Genomic DNA, 20942 nt, shown 5'->3' with positions numbered 1-20942 from the left:
GGGTTATGGAGAATCAATGACAGGTAGGCGGATTGATTGATGGATGGATAGATGGATAGATGGATGGATGGATGGATGGATGGATGGATGGATGGATTGATGGATGGTTTTCTTTCTTTCTCCTGCTCAGTGGGTTTGCTGGGTCTAATGAAATGGAGGACTCGTCCTGAGCTCCTCAAAGAAAACCTGGAGAAACTCAAGATCATCGACGGAGAGGAGGTTGTCAAGGTGTGTAAAATTTGTGTGTGTTATTTGTGTTTGTGTGTGTGTGTATGATCTCATGGCCTCTCCTCCCCTCCCTGTGTAGTTTCTCCAGGACACTCTGGATGCTCTGTTCACCATCATGATGGAACACTCCCAGACTGACGACTACGACATCCTAGTGTTCGACGCCCTGGTGAGTGTGTGGTGTGTGTGTGTGTGTTCTTGTCTCTGTCTGGTATTCTCTGTCACTCTTGTACCTTTTCTTTTTCTGTCTGTCAGTCTGTCGCTGCATGTAGCTGTCTGTCTGTCGATCTCTGTCCATATGGCTCTGTCATTCTTCTTCTTAATAAACATGTCTTCCTGCTTGTTGCTTGTTCGTTTGTCTTTTTGCCAGTGAGGCACATCTCTCTCACCATATCAATCACAATGTGTATCCCTTCTTCTCTCTCCCGCTCTCTTTCTCTCTCTCTCTTGCTCTCTCTCTCTCTCTCTCTCTCTCTCTCTCTCTCTCTCTCTCTTTCTCTCTCTCTTGCTCTCTCTCTTTCTCTCTCTCTCTCTTTCTCTCTCTCTCTTGCTCTCTCTCACTCTCTCTCTCTCTCTCTCTCTCTCTCTCTCTCTCTCTCTCTCTCTCTCTCTCTCTCTCTCTCTCTCTCTCTCTCTCTCTCTCTCTCTCTCTCTCTCTCTCAGATCTACATCATTGGTCTGATAGCAGACAGGAAGTTCCAGCATTTTAACACAGTGTTGGAGGCCTATATTAAACAGCACTTCAGCGCCACGCTGGCCTACAAGTCAGTACTACTTCCTGTGTCTAACCCCTCCTCTTCCTGTCCGCCTGTCTGCCAGTCTCACTGTCTCTCAGAAGCAGCCTCAGGAGTGGCTGAACTCCTCTTTCACATTCATAGTCAGATTGTGGAGGTAAAGCAGCAAGCTCTATCGATAATGACTCATCATGCCAAACTCATAATGACATTTCCACAGGAGATGATGTACACATTGTTTTTCCACTGTTGAGTGACAGTACATATAAAGTATGTCCTCATTATTATTCTGATTACAGATGATGGTAGGCCTCATGATGGTGCTGGGTTCAGGTAAACTGTCACTGTTGAAGTAGCTGTGCTGATGCTGGGTGTAGTGCATCAATCAGCGACAAAGGTGTCAGTGTGTTATTGTGAATGCTGTGTGCCTGTAGGTCATTAAATAAGTAGCCGGTTGCAGTAGAAGTTAATGGATGGATAAGCCAGGGTAAGGTGGATGACTAGACCATGGTATTTTACTCAAGGCTGGCCAGAATACTTATACTGGGCTCATTGAGTCTTAACTTCAAAACCCACTGGTTTACCCTCGCCTCTGCTACTCAGTTCAATTTCCATTGCTTTACAATGTACAATGTACATATTGCCTAAGCAGTATGTACTCTCTCTCGCTCATTCTCACTTTATCCCTCTCTCGTTCTCTCTTGACATTGCTCCCTGTTGCTCTCAAAATCACACACACTCCACCTCTCCCTCTCCTCTCTCTTTCTCTCCCTGCTCTCTCTCTCTCGCTCTCCCCGCCCTCGTCCCCCGTCCCCCCATCTCTCTCTCCAATCTGTGTTAAAACAGAGGATTCTCCCTCCTTTTTCTCATTGAGATAAAATCTATGTTTCAAGAGACCTGGTCCAACCACGACAGCAGCAGGGGGGAACAATGTTTCAGACAAATATTAGACACACTGTAACGACTTATAGACATAGACACACCATAACAAATTAAAATAAACATGTTTTGACGTAGACACAGATACAATTCAATTACAGAAACATACAAGCGTCATAGATTTTAAAAACCTAGCATATATACCACCCCATCAAGTCCTAATGACAATCACATTGTCACGATCGTTTACGGATGAGACGGACCAAGGCGCAGCGTGATAAGCGTACATATTTATTTAGTACTGAACACACAACAAAAACAACAAACAAACGATACGTGAAGTCCAAGGTAGACTACTAACATACCTATATGGAACAAGATCCCACACAGACTGGTGCCAAACGGCTGCCTAAGTATGGTCCCCAATCAGAGACAACAAACTACAGCTGCCTCTGATTGGGAACCACCCTGGCCAACATAGATCTACACGATCTAGAAACTCAAACATAGAAAACTAAACATAGAAACTACACACCCTGGCTCAACATTTAAGAGTCCCCAGAGCCAGGGCGTGACACACATTCCTCAGTAACATGTGAGTCAACCAAACTTTTAAACTCCTCCAAGGAAACAAGATCCTGGAGTTTCAAGCTGGTCTGGAGAGAATTTCAAGTCCACAGAGCTGAGTAGCTAAAACACCTTTTGCCATGATCCGTTCTGATTTTAGGAACCGTTAAAAGTAAGTAAGAGTGAGATCGCAACTGGTATTTATTTTCAGACCTTATCCAAGAAGAACAGAGATAAAGCTGCAGTTTTCCCAAAATGGCCTAATAGATCATAGTATACCAATGTTTAAGCCTACGTAAAGTCAACGAAGACCAGCCAACAGTACTATAGAGATCACAGTGGTGTGAAGTCCAGCCAACAGCACTATAGAGATCACAGTTGTGTGAAGACCAACCAACAGCACTATAGAGATCACAGTTGTGTGAAGTCCAGCCAACAGTACTATAGAGATCACAGTGGTGTGAAGTCCAGCCAACAGTACTATAGAGATCACAGTGGTGTGAAGTCCAGCCAACAGCACTATAGAGATCACAGTGGTGTGAAGTCCAGCCAACAGCACTATAGATATCACAGTGGTGTGAAGTCCAGCCAACAGTACTATAGAGATCACAGTGGTGTGAAGTCCAGCCAACAGTACTATAGAGATCACAGTGGTGTGAAGTCCAGCCAACAGTACTATAGAGATCACAGTGGTGTGAAGTCCAGCCAACAGTACTATAGAGATCACAGTGGGGTGAAGTCCAGCCAACAGCACTATAGAGATCACAGTGGTGGTAGTGCTTGAGGTCTGCATATAAATTACATCACTGTAGTCCAAGACAGACAGGAATGTACACCATACCAGCTCTATTCTGGCCACAGAAGAAAAACAAGCCTTATGCCGGTAATAAAAACCTATTCTTAACTTGATCTTCTTTACTTGGTTCTCAACATGGTTAGTGAAGGTCAGCTTCTCATCCACCCAAACTCCCAGATATTTGTACGTCTTGACTTGCTCTATGGAATTTCCTTCCAAGGTAGAAATGACATGGTTTACCAACAAGCTCTCACAGTCTCACGTCAGAATTAGACATTCATTCATGTTTCTCAATCGTCAAATTTTGAAGTGGTTCCAAACGGCAAATTTCAATGTGTTTAAGGTTAGGCATTAACTCCGAATTTTTAAGGGTTAAGGTTTGGGATAAGGCTTAAAACAAAAATCTCAAAAACAACTTTCTATCGTTGGATTCAAACATGCAACCTTTGGCACCAGAGGCAGACATGAGACTGTGAGAGTTAGTTGGAAAACCATGTCAATACTACCTACTTGAAGGTAACACCGCTCACTGTTGTCCCTACTGGTCGGTTTCCACGTCATCTTCCGACATCCTCAGACATGGATGGACGTCGAATACTGACTTGTATCACGGGTGACCTGGCTGGGTTTTCAGAGTGTTTAGCGTTGGAATATACCATTTATTTTGTTTTAGAGGAATTCAGAACAAGCTTAAAACCATACAGATTCTGTTGAATGATGTTAAAAACTGTTTGAGCTTCAAAAGCCAACTGCTGCCACTTGAGTAGAGAACAGTGTCATCCGCATAAAAATGTACATCAGCTGTCTCAATATATCTCCCTAAGGGGTCAAACAGAAGCTTAACCGGTGCTAGCCATGCCGTTATATAAAACTCTGTTGTCTAAATACGAGGCCACCCAATGTCATCCTCAGATTATTTTACACTTATGGACTTTTTTAGTCTTTATCCTTCTGAAAAAATCCAATTTTTCCAGACCGTTATAAAAGGACTGTTATTGTTTAAGAGGCTTTGATTGTTTTAATCCAGTTAGCCAACAAGACCATGCCCAATTTTGGGAACAGTATGGGACATAATCCTAGTCCTCTGGGCCCAGTGTGCTGTGGTGTGTGTGTGTGTGTGTTATGAAAAATGTAATTAACACTTTGAAATGAAGGTTTGCCTACTCTCTTTCTCTCCCTCTCCCCTTCTCCCCCTCCCCCTCTCAGGAAGTTGATGTCGGTGTTGAAGAGGTATCTGGATGTGTCCAGTCGAGGGGAGCAGTGTGAAAACTACCTCCGCACCCTCAAAGCCCTGGAGTACATCTTCAAGTTCATCGTCCGCTCACGCATGCTCTACTCCCAGTGAGTCTGTGTGTATGTGCGCATGTGTGTGTGTGAGTGAGTGTAATCTAACTCTTAAAAGCATGCACACAGTCCACACACACACACACACACACACACACACACACACACACACACACACACACACACACACACACACACACACAGACAGACAGACAGACACATACACACACGGTCACATACTCTTCTTTACGCTCTTGTACATTACCTAGCTAATTCCCAAAGACAGCTTGCTCTGAAAGACGCTGATTGCAGCGCTACTGTTGCTCACAAGCATTGATGATGAAGTGCCGTTTTCAATGAACACTAATGACAAAGTAGACCCAGTGCTGAATGAGCAGCTGCGATAGAGGAGGGACGCTGCTATTCAGAGACTTATGATGCGTCAACTCTTCTGAAGGCTGCTCCATATGATAATCATAAACAACATTAATAATAACATCACATAATTTGATCCTGACAGATTAGTAGCAGAACACAAGCAAATCTCTAAGTGCTTTGTCTGTGTTGCTTGTTTCGGGAAGTGTGTGCTGTGTGATTATCTAGTGGCCTGTCAATTTGTTTTAGAAACCATATGCAGTGCATGTGTACTGATCACTGTTCTCCCTGGAGGGATGCTAGAACAATTGATTGCTCCAGCCCTCCTCTCAGGTCTGCCAAACTACTTAAAAGAAAGTTGAAACTTTCTGAATTTCAAGTCTACATCACTCTTCCCATATAGGTAGCCTAGTCAGATACTCAGTATTCAAGAGCAGAGCATGCAGTACTGTGCTGTAGACTCATCTGTAGTACCATTAATGTCCTACACTCATCAATGACTTATCAGTTTGAATCTGAAGTTTCTCAAGTCCTATAAGATAACTCTGATTTCTATGAGTAGAGAATGTATTAGATGTTCTCTCTCTCTCGGCCCTATCCCTTCTTTCTTTAACCTTGCTTTTACCTTTCTTTCCCTTCTATAACTTTCTTCCGGCCTCAGTAACGCCTCTTTATTTATCCATCTTTGTTTTTCTCACCCGCCTGTTTTTTGCTATCCATCTAGCCTCTGCTCCCTCCCTCCTCCCATCCATCTGGTGTGAGTAGAGCATTAGTGTTGTTGTCCCATGGGTGGTGAATGGAGCATGGTTAGCAGTAGAGTTACAGTAGCAATCAGGGTGAGCAGGGTTAGGGTCAGCTTCTGGTCCCAGGCTGTTCTCTGATAGGGCTCATAGGGCTTTAGGCCCAGGATTATGAGGCCTACTCTACTGTACAGTCCACTCTACCACTTATCTACAGGAGCCTGCAGGGATAAAAGGGTGCAGAGGTCCAGACAGGAACAGGGCAACTGGGGTCAGAAATATCTGCTATTTATCAGTATGTGTTCTGTTGCGTATATGTACGTTGTGTCGTTGGGATAGGGTTAGCATAGGATTGCAGTGTGTGTACCCTGTATGTGTCTGTCATGATTTTCTGTGGTGGAGTCTCAAATATATACTGTATATAGTGTGTGTGTATGTGCATGTGTGCATCATAGCTATGTCCATTGTTTGTGCATGTGCGTGTGAGTGTCTGTGTGTCTGTGTGTCTGTGTGTCTGTGTGTTTGTGTGTGCACTCAGCCACACAGGGGGATTATGGAGGACAATGCTTTAGTAATCACAAGGCCACCCGGAGCTCTAAGAGTCCTGTGGTAATACCCCTGCAAATTGGCTCCAAGTGATTTTCTATTTTGGAAATCTGTTCTAAAGTATTCCCACGCATAATAGAGAGATACAGTGCCTTCAGAAAGTATTCATACCCCTTGATTTATTCCCCCAAAAATGTGTGTTAGAGCCTGAATTCAAAAAGGATTAAATATATTTTTTCTAAACACAATACCCCATATTGACAAAGTGAAAACATGTCTTTATACATTTTTGCTAATAAAAATGATAATAATAACATAAATAATTATTTACATAAGTATTCAGACCTTTTGCTATGAGACTCGAACTTGAGCTCAGGTGCATCCTGTTTCCATTGATCATCCTTGAGATGTTTCTACAAATTGAGTCCACCTGTGGTCAATTCAATTGATTGTACATGATTTGGAAAGGCACACACCTGTCTATATAAGGTCCCACAGTTGACAGTGCATGTCAGAGCAAAAACCAAACCATGAGGTCAAAGGAATTGTCCATAGAGGCCCGAGACAGAACTGCGTCGAGGCACAGATCTGGGGAAGGGTACCAAAACATTTCTGCAGCATTGAAGGTCCCCAAGAACACAGTGGCCTCCATCATTCTTAAATGGAAGATGTTTGGAACCACCTCTTCCTAGAGCTGGCCGCCCGGCCAAACTGAGCAATCGGGGGAGAAGGGCCTGACCAAGAAGCCGATTGTCACTCTGACAGAGCTCCAGAGTTCCTCTGTGGAGATGGGAGAACCTTCTAGAAGGACAACCATCTCTGCAGCATTCCACCAATCAGGCCTTTATGGTAGTGGCCAGACGGAAGCCACTCCTCAGTAAAAGGCACATGACAGCCAACTTGGAGTTTGCCAAAAGGCACCTAAAGGACTCTCAGACCATGAGAAACAAGATTCTCTTGTCTGATGAAATCAAGATTGAACTCTTTGGCCTGAATGCCAAGCATCAAGTCTGGAGGAAACCTGGCACCATCCCCATGGTGAAGCATGGTGGTGGCAGCATCATGCTGTTGGTTTGTATTTCAGGGACTGGGAGACTAGTCAGGATCGAGGGAAAGATGAACGGAGCAAAGTACACAGAGATCCTTGATGAAAACATGCTCCAGAGCACTCAGGACCTCAGACAGGGGCCAAGGTTCACATTCCAACAGGACAACAACCCTAAGCACACAGCCAAGACAATGCAGGAGTGGCTTCGGGACAAGTCTCTGAATGTCCTTGAGTGGCCCAGCCAGAGCCCGGACTTGAACCCGATCGAACATGTCTGGAGAGATCTGAAAATAGCTGTGCAGCGACGCTCCCCATCCAACCTGACAGAGCTTGAGAGAATCTGCAGAGAAGAATGGGAGAAACTCCCCAAATACAGGTGTGCCAAGCTTGTAGTGTCATACCCAAGAAGACTTAAGGCTGTAATCACTGCCAAAGGTGCTTCAACAAAGTACTGAGTAAAGGGTCTGAATATCTATGTAAATGTGATCTTTCAGTTTTATATTTTTAATACATTTGCTAAAATTAAAAACAAACCTGTTTTTGCTTTGTCATTATGGGGTATTGTGTGTAGATTGATGAGGATTTTATTTTTTAAAGTCCATTTTAGAATAAGGCTGTAACTTAACAATATGTGGAAAAAGTCAAGGGTTCTGAATACTTTCCGAATGCACTGTATAAGGAAATCATAGTTGAAATAATTTCATTATGCCCTAATCTATGGAATACAGATATGCATCTGTTGGTCACAGGTATCTTTAAAAAAAAGGTAGGGGCGTGGATCAGAAAACCAGTCAGTATCTGGTGAGAACACCAGTTCACTCCTTCGCATAGAATTAATCAGGATGTTGATTGTGGCCTGTGTAATGTTGTCCCACTCTTCAATGGCTGTACGAAGTTACTGGATATTGGCAGGAACTGGAACATGCTGTCGTACACGTCAATCCAGAGTATACCAAACATGCTCAATGGGTAACATGTCTGTTGAGTATGCAGGCCATGGAAGAACTGGGACCTTTTCAGCTTCCAGGAAATGTGTACAGATCCTTATGACATGGGGCCGTGCATTAACATGATGAAACATGAGGTGATGGAGGCTGATGAATGGCACGTCAATGGGCCTCAGGATCTTGTCACGGTATCTCTGTGCATTCAAATAGCCATCGATAAAATGCAATTGTGTTCGTTGTCCGTAGCTTATGCCTGCCCATACCATAACCCAACCGCTATCATGGGGCACTCTGTTCACAACATTGACATCAGCAAACTGCTCGCCCACACAACGCCATACACGCTGTCTGCCATCTGCCCGGTACATTTGAAACTGGGATTCATCCGTGAAGAGCACACTTCTCCAGCGTGCCAGTCGGTTATGAAGCCGAACTCCAGTCAGGTTAAGACCCTGATTGTGACGACAAGCCAGCAGATGAGCTTCCCTGAGACGGTTTCTGACAGTTTGTGCAGAAATTCTTTGGTTGTGCAAACCCACACTTTCATCAGCTGTCCGGGTGGCTGGTCTCAGACGATACCGCAGGTAAAGAAGCCGGATGTGGAGGTCCTGGGCTTGCATGGTTACACGTGGTCTGCGGTTGTGAGGCCGGTTGGACGCACTGCCAAATTGTCTAAAGCGACGTTGACGGCGGCTTATGGTAGAGTAATTAACATTCAATTCCCTGGCAACAACTCTGGTGGACATTCCTGCAGTCAGCATGCCAATTGCACGCTCCCTCAAAACATGAAACATCTGTGTCGTGGGGTGACAAAACTGCCATTTTAGAGTGGCCTTTTACTGTCCTCAGCACAAGGTGCACCTGTGTAATGAGCATGCTGTTTAATCAGCTTCTTAATATGCCACACCTGTCAGGTGGATGGATTGTCAAATTTGTGCACAACATTTGAGAGAACATGCTTTTTGTGCATATGGAACATTACTGGGATCTTTTACTTCAGCTATTGAAACATGGGACCAACACTTTACGTGTTGCTTTTATATTTTTGTTTAGTATACCTCCATATACACTGTGTACAAAACATTAGGAACACCTGCTCTTTCCGTGACATAGACTGACCAGGTGAATCCAGGTGAAAGCTATGGTCCCTTATTGATGTCACCTGTTAAATTCACTTCAATCAGTGTAAATGAAGGGATGGAGACAGGTTAAAGAAGTAGTTTTAAGCCTTGAGACATGGATTGTGATCCCAGTAAGTAATAGATTTGTGCCAGTACAGAGGGATAAGGTAACGAGTTATGCTTCAGTAAGGTTGTCTTCTTAGCAATGTTTATTAACTGCACTGCAGAAATGGAAAGTAAATAACAGAAAATAGATGCTGTGGTGGCAGCTGCAGAGAGGTATTTGGGTATACGAGATTTGACTTCAGAAGAGTTACAGGGTGGTGTTGAGGGGTGGTGTCCTGTCCTCCCAGGCTGTTGGCATGGGAAGGAGCAGATAGGGTCAAAGTAGTGGAATGGGGTAGTGGGTTTAGGTGGCAACTGCAGAGAAGTACCTGGGTGTATGGGATTTTACTGCAGAAGAGTTAATGGGATGGTGACTTATATTTTTTATGAAATAGTGGTATATACAGTTGAAGTCGGAAGTTTACATGCACTTAGGTTGGAGTCATTAAAACTTGTTTTTGAACCACTCCACACATTTCTTGTTAACAAACTATAGTTTTGGCAAGTCGCATGCCACAAGTAATTTTTCCAACAATTGTTTACAGACAGATTATTTCACTTATAATTCACTGTATCACAATTCTAGTGGGTCATAAGTTTACATACACTAAGTTGACTGTGCCTTTAAACAGCATGGAAAATTCCAGAAAATGATGTCATGGCGTTAGAAGCTTCTGATAGGCTAATTGAACGTCATTTGAGTCAATTGGAGGTGTACCTGTGGATGTATTTCAAGGCCTACCTTCAAACTCAGTGCCTCTTTGCTTGACATCATGGGAAAATCAAAAGAAATCAGCCAAGACCTCAGAAAAAAAATTGTAGACCTCCACAAGTCTGGTTCATCCTTGGGAGCAATTTCCAAACGGCTGAAGGTACCACATTCATCTGTACAAACAATAGTACGCAAGTATAAACACCATGGGACCACACAGCCGTCATACCGCTCAAGAAGGAGACGCGTTCTGTCTCCTAGAGATGAACGTACTTTGGTGCGAAAAGTGCAAATCAATCCCAGAACAACAGCAAAGGACCCTGTGAAGATGCTGGAGGAAACAGGTACAAAAGTGTCTATATCACAGTAAAACGAGTCCTATGTCGACATAACCTGAAAGGCCGCTCAGCAAGGAAGAAGCCACTGCTCCAAAACCGCCATAAAAAAGCCACTACGGTTTGCAACTGCACATGGGGACAAAGATCGTACTTTTTGGAGAAATGTCCTCTGGTCTGATGAAACAAAAATAGAACTGTTTGGCCATAATGACCATTGTTATTTTTGGAGGAAAAAGGGGAAGGCTTTGCTTGGTCGCAAATGGGTCTTCCAAATGGACAATGACCCCAAGGATACTTCCAAAGTTGTGGCAAAATGGCTTAAGGACAACAAAGTCAAGGTATTGGAGTGGCCATCACAAAGCCCTGACCTCAATCCTATAGAACATTTGTGGGCAGAACTGAAAAAGCGTGTGCGAGCAAGGATGCCTACAATCCTGACTCAGTTACACCAGCTCTGTCAGGAGGAATGGGCCAAAATTCACCCAACTTATTGTAGAAGGCTACCCGAAACGTTTGACCCAAGTTAAACAATTTAAAGGCAATTCTACCAAATACTAATTGAGTGTATGTAAACTTCTGACCCACTGGGAATGTGATGAAAGAAATAAAAGCTGAAATAAATCATTCTCTCTACTATTATGCTGACATTTCACAATCTTAAAATAAAGTGGTGATCCTAACTGACCTAAAACAGGGAATTTTTACTAGGATTAAATGTCAGGAATTGTGAAAAACTGAGTTTAAATGTATTTGGTTAAGGTGTATGTAAACTTCCGACTTCAACTGTAGTTGTAGGGTTAGTTGGTGGTGCATTTTTTTTTCTGTAAGGAACAGGAATAATGAAGAGAACTTAATGTAGGTAGGTCGTGACTGGCCTCACACTTTAGTACAATAGGTGGCGGTGTATGCACCTTTAAGTTGGATGCGATCTGCCAACCCAATCACGAAGAAGAAGTCATGGATTGTGTATGTGTGCCATTCAGAGGGTGAATGGGCAAGACAAAACATTTCAGTGGTTTTTCACGCTCAACAGTTTCCCGTGTGTATCAAGAATGCTCCACCACCCAAAGGACATCCAGCCAACTTGACAGAACTGTGGGAAGCATTGTAGTCAACATGGGCCAGCATCCCTGTGGAACGCTTTCGACACCTTGTAGAGTCCAGGCCCCGATGAATTGAGGCTGTTCTGAGGGCAAAAGGGGGTGCAACTCAATGTTAGGAAGGTGTTCGTAATGTTTTGTATACTCCGTGTATACTTCCATTAATTTTTTTAACTGGTACTGGGCTACCTTCAGACAAATCTTTTGAGGCTTGTGGGCATCCTAGAGCAAAACAACCGACATGTTCGTGAGAGTCTCACAATTCCATATTGGTGTGTAGCCCAAACTGTTTGGACACTACACACATTTTCGTGAGAAGACCGATTGTCTCCGGGTCTGGCAAACACCACTGTAGCTTGACCACCTTCCACCGCAGATGCAGAAGGCCGCCATTGGCAGATGCGGTGGATTGAGACGCAGCCCATGCAAAACAGATTGTTCTAGTTTAAACAGATGGATTTTAATTGGGATTTTTCTAATATGCTAATTAGATTTCCGCAGGGGACATCGACTCTATTATTGCCCACAGTCCATGCAACTTATTATGTGACTTGACAAGCAAATGTTTTCTCCTGAACTTATTTAGGCTTGTAATAACAAAGGGGTTGAATACTTATTGACTCAAGACATTTCAGCTTTTCATTTGTAATTAATTTCTAAAAACATCATTCCATTTTGAATGTGACACAAAATCCCTATTTAATTTTAAATTCAGGCTGTAACACAACAAAATGTCAAGGGGTGTGAATACTTTCTGAAGGTGCTGTATATCATATAGAAATGTAAGCAATGTTTGAAATGGTTATGTTTTAATCAAATATTATATATGTTCGGGCTTCTTGTGGTCAATTTGCAGTCTACAAATTATTTGTAATTATGTTCCGGCCCCCTGACCAGCCGCTCAAGAAAAAGTTGTCCCGCAGCTGAATCTAGTTGATGATCGCTGCTGTAATCCTCCCCCACCCCAACACCCACAACCCGTACTGTAATTAAAATCTACCACAGAATTACAGTGAAACAGGAGGAGACGGAAGAGGAATGGAGAACAGGGGAGGAAGAGCGAGACGAAAGGAGAGTAATGAGAAGACATTAGTTACAAGGGTAGGGATAGATAGAGTAGTTTAACAAAGAATAGAAAGGGAGGAGTAGACAACTATAGGGATTGTGATGTGTTGTTGGGGATACAGGATGAAAGAAGATACCAAATGAAACACTTGGCCTAGCTTTGTATTCAGAGACAGTATGCAGCAGTAACTGGTAGAGCTTATGTACTGTAAAGTCTCTGTCTAGTTTGACATAGCCTCCATGTGACCTAGCCTCCTGACTCCCGCCATTTCTCCCAACAACAGCCAACTAGAACTACTTAAGTCCTTAAAAGTATTCGTTACCCCAGAAAAGAAAGAAAAAGGAGCACTTGTGTCTGTATCTGATCTGAGTACATTTTAGGGACAAACAAACAGGCTTATATAATAAGGCTGAAGCGTGTTTGGGTACACCTTCACTTTTTAAATCCTGCTTGAGACATTAACCGTGCCCCCTCTCTTCCTCTTTCTTCCTGTTTTCCTCTCTTCTCTCCAGGCTGTATGAAGGGAAGGAGCAGAAAGAGTTTGAGGAGTCTCTTCGGAGACTCTTTGAGTCCATCAACAAACTGATGACGAGTGACTTCAACACAACAGTCTTACTGCAGGTAAACAATCTCACTTCACTACATCTCTCCTCCTCTACTCTCCTAACTCTCTACAGTAAATCTCACCATCTTTTTTTCTCTTGCTCATTTATTGATATGACCTCATTGTCCTAATTTCAGGTTTTATTATTCTTTCCCATTCATATGCATGTCTCTCTCTCTCCCTCTCCCTCTCTTTGCCTCTGTCTCTTGTCTCTCTCTCCAGGTAGCTGCTCTGAAGTACCTACCCGCAGTCTTGCAGGATGTGGAGACAGTGTTTGACGCCAAACTCCTGAGGTTAGTGCTATCCTCCACCCCCTCCACAGGAAGAGAAAATAGAACCGCTGTCAACATCGCTCAGGCCCTTCCCAGGATGCAATGTGAAGTGAAGTGTCTCTCACCTCAGTCACCTGTTCTTAACGTCCCCCAACATCCCCTCTGACCCCCTGTCCCTCTGGCTGATAACTGTCTCATAACGTTGTCTCCACAAAAACACAACAAAACAACCCAGTCTAAAACACTGTCTCTGTCTCCCAGCCCTCTATCAAGGTCACAACCTTATTTCCCAGATCTCTTTAACTCACAGTGACTCGTCATATCTTCCATTAACCTTTCATTAACCCCTCAAAGACAGACAGCCTTGCCTTTACAGTACCCATAATGAACAGAGATATGACTCTTTACCACATCCCCAGACCTTTTAGCTTTATAATCGAATGGGTCTAGAGTCTCTTTATGGCAGACAGACAGTTGGTTCCAGCAAACCACAACGTCTTTATTTCTGGCCTGACCTTCCTGTGACCTGTGTCTGAGACTAGTCTCTCTGAGGTGAGTGTGTGTGGGTGGGTATTTTTGTGGGTGTGTGGAACTCTGTTCAGACAGTCCAAACCTGTCTGGTCTGTTGAATCTCTGGAGTGGTTGAGTGTCAACACGATGTCATTGAGGTGTTACCTAAAACACCTGGCCACCTGCACCAGAATGATAGTGGCAAGAGCAGACCAAACACATACGCACACACAATCAAGGTGATGTACTGTAGACACAACAAACCACAAACAATAACATAATCTAAACATCGAAACAGTGACTCTAGGAAGAGATGCCCTAAAGATATTAATGGTAATATTTTCAACTGTTATGAGGTTGCCCATGTTGATATTTCAACGCTTTATTGCAGTGCCCTGGGTCATTATGGGAGAGCCATATCTTTGGTTTAATAAATGAACACAAACAACCAGCAGTTCCGCACCCAGGAGGGTTTGGACGTGGGACTCTGTAGGACAGACAGCCTTATATAATACAATAACATGATATTTCAATTTGTAATTAGATTGAAATTAGAGAGCCTGGTTAGCATGCAATGCACCACGGAAAAGCTCCCTCTACTGTCTAAAAAAAGAAAAGTGGTTGGCATTATCATTTAATTTGTTGTTCATCTAGCTAATGAAAGTACTGTATCAACCACATTAATAAATCCATCTAAGGAGGAAATACGGAATGGATGGCCCCATGCTCAATCTCTCTCTGCCGAGGCTTTGTAACTGGCTCATTTAATTCTTATTTGATTGGATTCCGGGCTGAGGGTGACACCAACTTGTCTCGACATTAGTGTCCGTCGCTAGTTCGCTAGTTTGGCTCATCTGTTTTCATAAGGCCTAGCTAGGGTATGTCCCAAATGGCAGCCTATAATGGCACCCATTCCCTATATACCCTGGTCAATAGTAACTCTGTGGGGGGGATGTGTTAGGAAGGTGTTCTTAATGTTTTATACACTCAGTCAGTGGTGGAAAAAGTACCCAAAAGTAAAGAAAATGACTCAAGCACAAGTTAAAGTCACCCAGTAAAAGACTACTTGAGTAAAAGTCTAAATGTATTTGGTTTTAAATATACTTAAGTATCAAAAGTAAATGTAATCTCAAATAAACTTAAGTATCAAAAGTAAAAGTGTAAATCATTTCACATTCCTTATATTAAGCAAACCAGACGGCACAATTTTCTTGTTTTTAAAATGTATGGATAGCCAGGGGCACACTCCAACATGCAGACATATTTTACAAATGAATAATTTGTGTTTAGTGAGTGCCAGATCAGCGGCAGCAGGGATGACCAGGTATGTTCTCTTGATAAGTGCGTGAATTGGACCATTTTCCTATCCTGCTAAGCATTCAAAATGTAACAAGTACTTTTGGGTGTCAGGGAAAATGTATGGAGTAAAAAGTACATTATTTTCATTAGGCAGGTAGTGTAGTAAAAGTAGTCAACAATACCAATAGTAAAGTACAGATACCCCAAAAAACTACTTAAGTAGTACTTTAAAGTATTTTAATTTTAGTACTTTACACCGCTGCCCTCAGTGTATTATTGAACTCAGTGGATTTAATTTGTTATGGTATTCAAGCTGTTTTTACCATCCAGGTAACTGTCGCTTTTGCGGAGAGATCGTTTTTCTAAACTAAAACTCATAAAGAACTACCGAAGAAGCATTAGGCTCACCGTCTGATAGGCGCTTTTGTAACCTGAGTAAACTACACTCATTGCACTGGCGCCATCGTAGCCTTGACCACAGCATTTGTTCACCGATTTCCATTTGCTTTCAATCAGTTTAATTTGTTATTTTTCAAGACCTGAGGCCCTTTTTCAGTTACATTCTGAAGCCCAAGACAAAAACCACTTCGTTTCCTACTACATATGGAAATTAAAAAGGTTTATGAATGACTTTTTGGAGGGTTACTGTGAAAATTATTTGACTGTAACCCTCTGCGGGGGTGTCCAACAACCCAGTGGGGATAGGGTACCATTTGGGACACAGCTGTAGTTTCTGTGCTGTGTATCTGTATCTCTTCTTTCCCGAGCCTGCTCAGGTCCGAATGGCAGTTAACGTCTGGTTCTGAATAACACGTGTCATTTCAGCTGCTTAAAATACCTGATTCAATAAAAGATTAAACAAATGCGTTGAAAAACAAGAAAATAATATCACTCTACATGGAATTAACCATGTGCTACGTATTTACAATTGAAATGAAAGTGTTTTATTACAACTGTAGCTAGAGACTTTATCACTCTTCTAGCCTTGCTGAACAATTGATCTAATTCTCCACTTCCCCATCCTCTCTCGCCCTTTCCCTTCATTTCTCTTTCTCTCTCTTTCTCCCTTTACCCTCTCTCCACACCCCCTCCCTCCCCCTCTTCCTCCCTCCATGCCTCCTTTCCTCTCTCCAGTCAGTTGCTGTATGAATTTTACACCTGTATCCCTCCTGACAAGCTGCAGAAACAGAAGGTGGCCTCCATGACCGAGATCGTCAGCAGCAAACTCTTCCAGAAGCAGGGTAAGACTAACCTCCATGCTAGACAACTGACCAATGACTGACCTCTATGTTAACTACCATAGGAGCAGCTAACCAATCACACACCTCATCTAGTAAGAGGTTAAAACTAGGCCTATTTGGGTAGATGGAGAAGGGTCTGCCCAATATCAGTTGCGAGGTCATACAACCTTGACTATTATGAGAACAAGTGTTCTCTGAAGCATCCTACATCACCATTTAAACACACTACAACCTCACTTCACTCCCCTCCTTCCCTCCACTCAGAACCTAAATTATTATGAAGGCCTAACTGGCTTGTAGTGGTGTGATAAGTGGCCAATCAGCTTCCTAAGTGGCCCCCAGTCAGATTGATGGAAGACTCTGGGTGCTACTGTTCTCTAATTGGCTCCTGATAAGTGGGAGAGCTGTCGCCACAGCGCCAGTCACAACTGACAGATTGCTATTGTTGTCATGGCTCCCCACTCCGCTGTTTGTTTTTAAACTGATATCTGAATGAATATGTTAGCGAGCGAGAGAGATCAGAGAGAGAGAAAGCAGATGGAGAGAGAGAGAGACCAGCAGCAGCAGAAGAGGCTTGTTGGCAGTTAGACAGACACCTATCCCCCCTTCGCCCCTAACACCCCCATCCTCTCTCCTCCCTGCTCCTCACTCCCTGGCCCGTCTTTGTTTTCGGGTGACAGATGCTTTTGTAACTGGGGTGTGTGTGTCTGTGTGTGTTTGTTTTGTGTGTGTGTGTGTGTTTGTTTTGCTGTGTGTGTGTTTGTGTGTTCCCTAGCCAGTTTGCGGTTGATGATTATCAATGTTGTTTTTGCTCGACGTTGCCGTGGGTGAGTCATCAGTCAGCTGTGGCCCGTAGCTGCCTGGTATAGTGGGTGACGGGGAGAGAGGGGCGGGTAGAGTAGCGGGGAGCTCGGCGTGGCGCGGCACGACTCGGCCTGGACACTCCTCCCATATTGATCACTGTTGCGTTGATTCATTCCCCCGGGGCTCCGGGCACCCTGTGGCCGATGGCCAACTGTCACTGTACCCAGAGTCACACTCTGTCACCGCCAACCACCACACACTGCATTAATACAGGGAGAGAGGAAAGAGGGAGTGGAGGGGAGAGAGGAAGAGGGGGAGATAGGGAGGGTAAGGGGAATGTAGGGGGAGAGAAGAAAGAGAATTGTTGAGAGAGCGAGGTAGAGAGAACGACAGGGATAGTGTGGCAGATAGCGTGACAGGAGAGAGATACACACAGAGAGAGAGAGATTGACTGACCTCTGCGTTTGTTAGCTGGATAGATGCAGGCAAAGTTCATGTTTATATTACTAAGCCCTAATCATTCTTCATACCATCAGCTAACCCCTGACTCTCTCTGTGCCTGTCACCCTGCATGAAAACACAATTCCAAGGTTCCCTGTTTGACTGCCTTGGTTATCCGTTTATTTATTCATTCATTCCATCTCAATCCAGAGCCGCTAAATGAGGGCTGACTCTCATTTTAATTAAGATGTATTTGGCATTGTAAATGTGGGCCTGTTTGTGGGGGAGCATTTAGCCCAGTGCAATATGCAGGAGGGGAAATTATACATTTATACCAGCTAATGGCTTCTGGTCTGCTATCACTGCCTCCCAATACATATTTCATCTATCTGTCTGCCTCCCACCATTCACTGGGGACACACTGAGTGACAGGGGAGAGATGGAATAGTGTGCGTGTGGTTATGTATGAGTGTGTGTTTGTCCATGGGATATATTTGCGTGTGACTTTGCAACATGTGTGTGTTTCTTGGGCTGGTTGTCTCTGTCCTAGGGTTGATGACACACGATTGGACCCATGGACCGCAGGAAACGTTTGAACAGATTGGTTTTTTCCCCCTCTAGATTTATTTGACATACGTTCCATGGATTAAGGAGCCTGCAGGCAGATACTGTGCACGCACATACACGCATGCGCACACACACGCATGCACACACACACACACACACGTTTCATAAGGGTTAATCTGGTTCTGGTTGCCCTATAATGAAATTAAATTCAGGAGAAGCATTATGGCACAATTTAGCCAAATTATTCTGCCGTCAGACAATCACAGTGACAGATTGAGCACATCAATACTGGATGAGATGGTAGAAAATACCCTGACAGATTAGGGAAAAACAGAACAATTAAAATAACTTGTCTGCGCCTAAAGTACCCATACCAATAATCAACTACACATCCTATAAAAAATATAATATTATCCACAGCACCCCACAAACAACACAAAAAACAAATCGCCCACTATAGAACAAATTCCCCAAGGTGATCAACATCAACACTTCTGGTTTTAGTAATTCTATAATACCTAATAGTTTAATTCTAGCATTCACTTCCTGCACTAACGTGTTATCATTTACACACTGTATCATGTTTATTTTGTATTTTTTTGTGGCGGTGTGGGGTCGGGGTGAGGAGGTGGAGCGAGGGGGATGCTGTGGGATTATTTAAGATACTCTTTGAAGAGGTAGGGTTTCAGATGTTTCGGAAGATGGGCAGGGACTCTGCTGTCCTAGCTTCAGGGGGAAGCTGGTTCCACCATTGGCCAGAAAAGAGAAGAGCTTAGACTGGGCTGAGCGGGAGCTGCCCTCCCGTAGGGGTGGAAGGGCCAAGAGATCAGAGGTGGCAAAGTGGAGTGCTCGGTTTAGGGAGTAGGGTTTGAGCATAGCCTAAAGGTAGGGAGGGGCAGTTCCTCTTGCTGCGCCGTAGGCAAGTACCATGGTCTTGTAGTGGGTGCGAGCTTCGACTGGAAGCTAATGGAGTGTGCGGAGAGGAGTGGGGTGACATGGGAAGGTTGAACACCAGGCGGGCTGCAGCGTTCTGGATAAATTGCAGGGGTTTGATTGCACAAGCGGGAGCCCAGCCAACAGCGAGTTGCCGTAGTCCGGACGGAAGATGAGAAGCACCTGGATTAGGACCTGTGCCTCTTCCTGTGTGAGGTAGGGTCATACTTTACCTGCAGGAGTGAGTTACTGCTTTGATGTTTGCAGAGAACGACAGGGTGTTGTCCAGGGTCACACCAAGGTTATTTGCACTCTAGGAGGGGGACACCGTGGAGTTGTCAACAGTGATGGAGAGGTCTTGGAGCGGGCAGGCCTTCCCCGGAAGGAAGAGCAACTCCGTCTTGTCGAGTTTGAGCTTGAGGTGATGGGCTAACATCCAAGCTGAGATGTTTTCCAGGCACGCAGAGATGCAAGTCACCACCTGGGTGTCAGAAAGGGGGAAGGAGAAAAGTAGTTGAGTTTCATCCACATAGCAATGATAGGAGAGACCATGTGAGGATATGACGGAGCCGAGTGACTTGGTGTATAGAGAAGAGGAGAGGGCCTAGAACCGAGCCCTGGGGGACACCAGTAGTGAGAGTATGTGATGCAGACACAGATCCTCTCCACCTCACCTGGTAGGCACGACCTGCCAGGTAGGATGCAATCCAAAAGTGTGCAGAGCCTGAGACACCCAGCCCTGAAAGGGTGGAGAGGAGGATCTGATGGTTCACGGTGTTGAAGGCAGCGGATAGATCTAGGAGGATAAGAACAGAGAGAGGGAGTCAGATTTGGCAGTGTGGAGAGCCCCCTTGACACAGAGAAGAGCAGTTTCTGTTGAATGACCCATCTTGATGCCTGACTGGTTAGGGTCAGTTGGTGAAAGTTGGTCAGAGACAGCACACTAAAGTGTTTTGGAAAGAAAATAAATAAAGAATTCTGGTCAAATGTTTTACATCAGAGGAGTCGAGTGTTGGATTCTTGAGGAGGAAGGTAACTCTGGCCATTATGAAGTCAGAGCGGAAGCAGCCAGTGGTCAGGCATGAGTTGGTGAGGGAAGTGAGGAATGGGAGAAGGTCTCCAGAGGGGATGGGGTCGAGCGGGCAGGTTGTCGGGTGGCCGGACCTCACTATTCACAGGATTTCATCTGGGGAGAGAGGGGAGTAAGAGGTCAAGGTATAGGGTCAGTGTGAGTGGAACCAGTGGACTCAATAGGCCGAGTGAATGAGGAGTGGATGTGGTCAACCTTTTTTTCAAAGTGGTTGACAAAGTCATCCACAGAGAGGGAGGGGGTGGAAAATTAAGGAAGGAGAAGGTGGAAAAGAGTTTCCTAGGGTTAGAGGCAGAAGCTTGAAATGTAGATTGATAGAAAGTGGCTTTAGCAGTGGATACATTGGAGAGAAGGTAGAGAGAAGGGAGTGAAAGGATGACAGCTCCTCCAGAAGTTTAGTTTTCCTCCATTTTTGCTCAGCTGCCTGCAGCCCTGTTCTGTAAGCTCGCAATGAGTCACTCAGCCACGGAGCAGGAGGGAAGGGCCGAGACAGGAAGGAGAAGGATTTAGCAGAAGGGAGAGATGATAGAGGAGAGAGTAGTGGGAGATTGAAAGCAAAGATTGCGACGGCACATGACCATCTCGGTAGGGGCTG

The 20942-nt window shown here is 44.3% G+C and overlaps 1 protein-coding gene across 1 annotated transcript in view; it reads left to right on the top strand.

Annotated features, from left to right (window-relative positions):
• The window catches only part of LOC121544127 (dedicator of cytokinesis protein 2-like), a 180323-nt gene that overhangs the window by 24166 nt on the left and 135215 nt on the right, over positions 1 to 20942 (top strand). Inside the window, exons 18-24 of the mRNA XM_041854116.2 lie at positions 131 to 228; positions 308 to 397; positions 892 to 992; positions 4411 to 4545; positions 13099 to 13207; positions 13413 to 13483; positions 16406 to 16512. Coding sequence (XP_041710050.2) covers positions 131 to 228; positions 308 to 397; positions 892 to 992; positions 4411 to 4545; positions 13099 to 13207; positions 13413 to 13483; positions 16406 to 16512 — 711 coding nt within the window. The remainder of the gene's footprint in view (positions 1 to 130; positions 229 to 307; positions 398 to 891; positions 993 to 4410; positions 4546 to 13098; positions 13208 to 13412; positions 13484 to 16405; positions 16513 to 20942) is intronic.

The sequence above is a fragment of the Coregonus clupeaformis genome, chromosome 3, assembly GCF_020615455.1.
Source record: "Coregonus clupeaformis isolate EN_2021a chromosome 3, ASM2061545v1, whole genome shotgun sequence".
Taxonomy (NCBI): domain Eukaryota; kingdom Metazoa; phylum Chordata; class Actinopteri; order Salmoniformes; family Salmonidae; genus Coregonus; species Coregonus clupeaformis.
The sequence above is the reverse complement of the archived record's forward strand: the minus strand, read 5'-3'. Positions and strand labels throughout refer to the sequence as shown.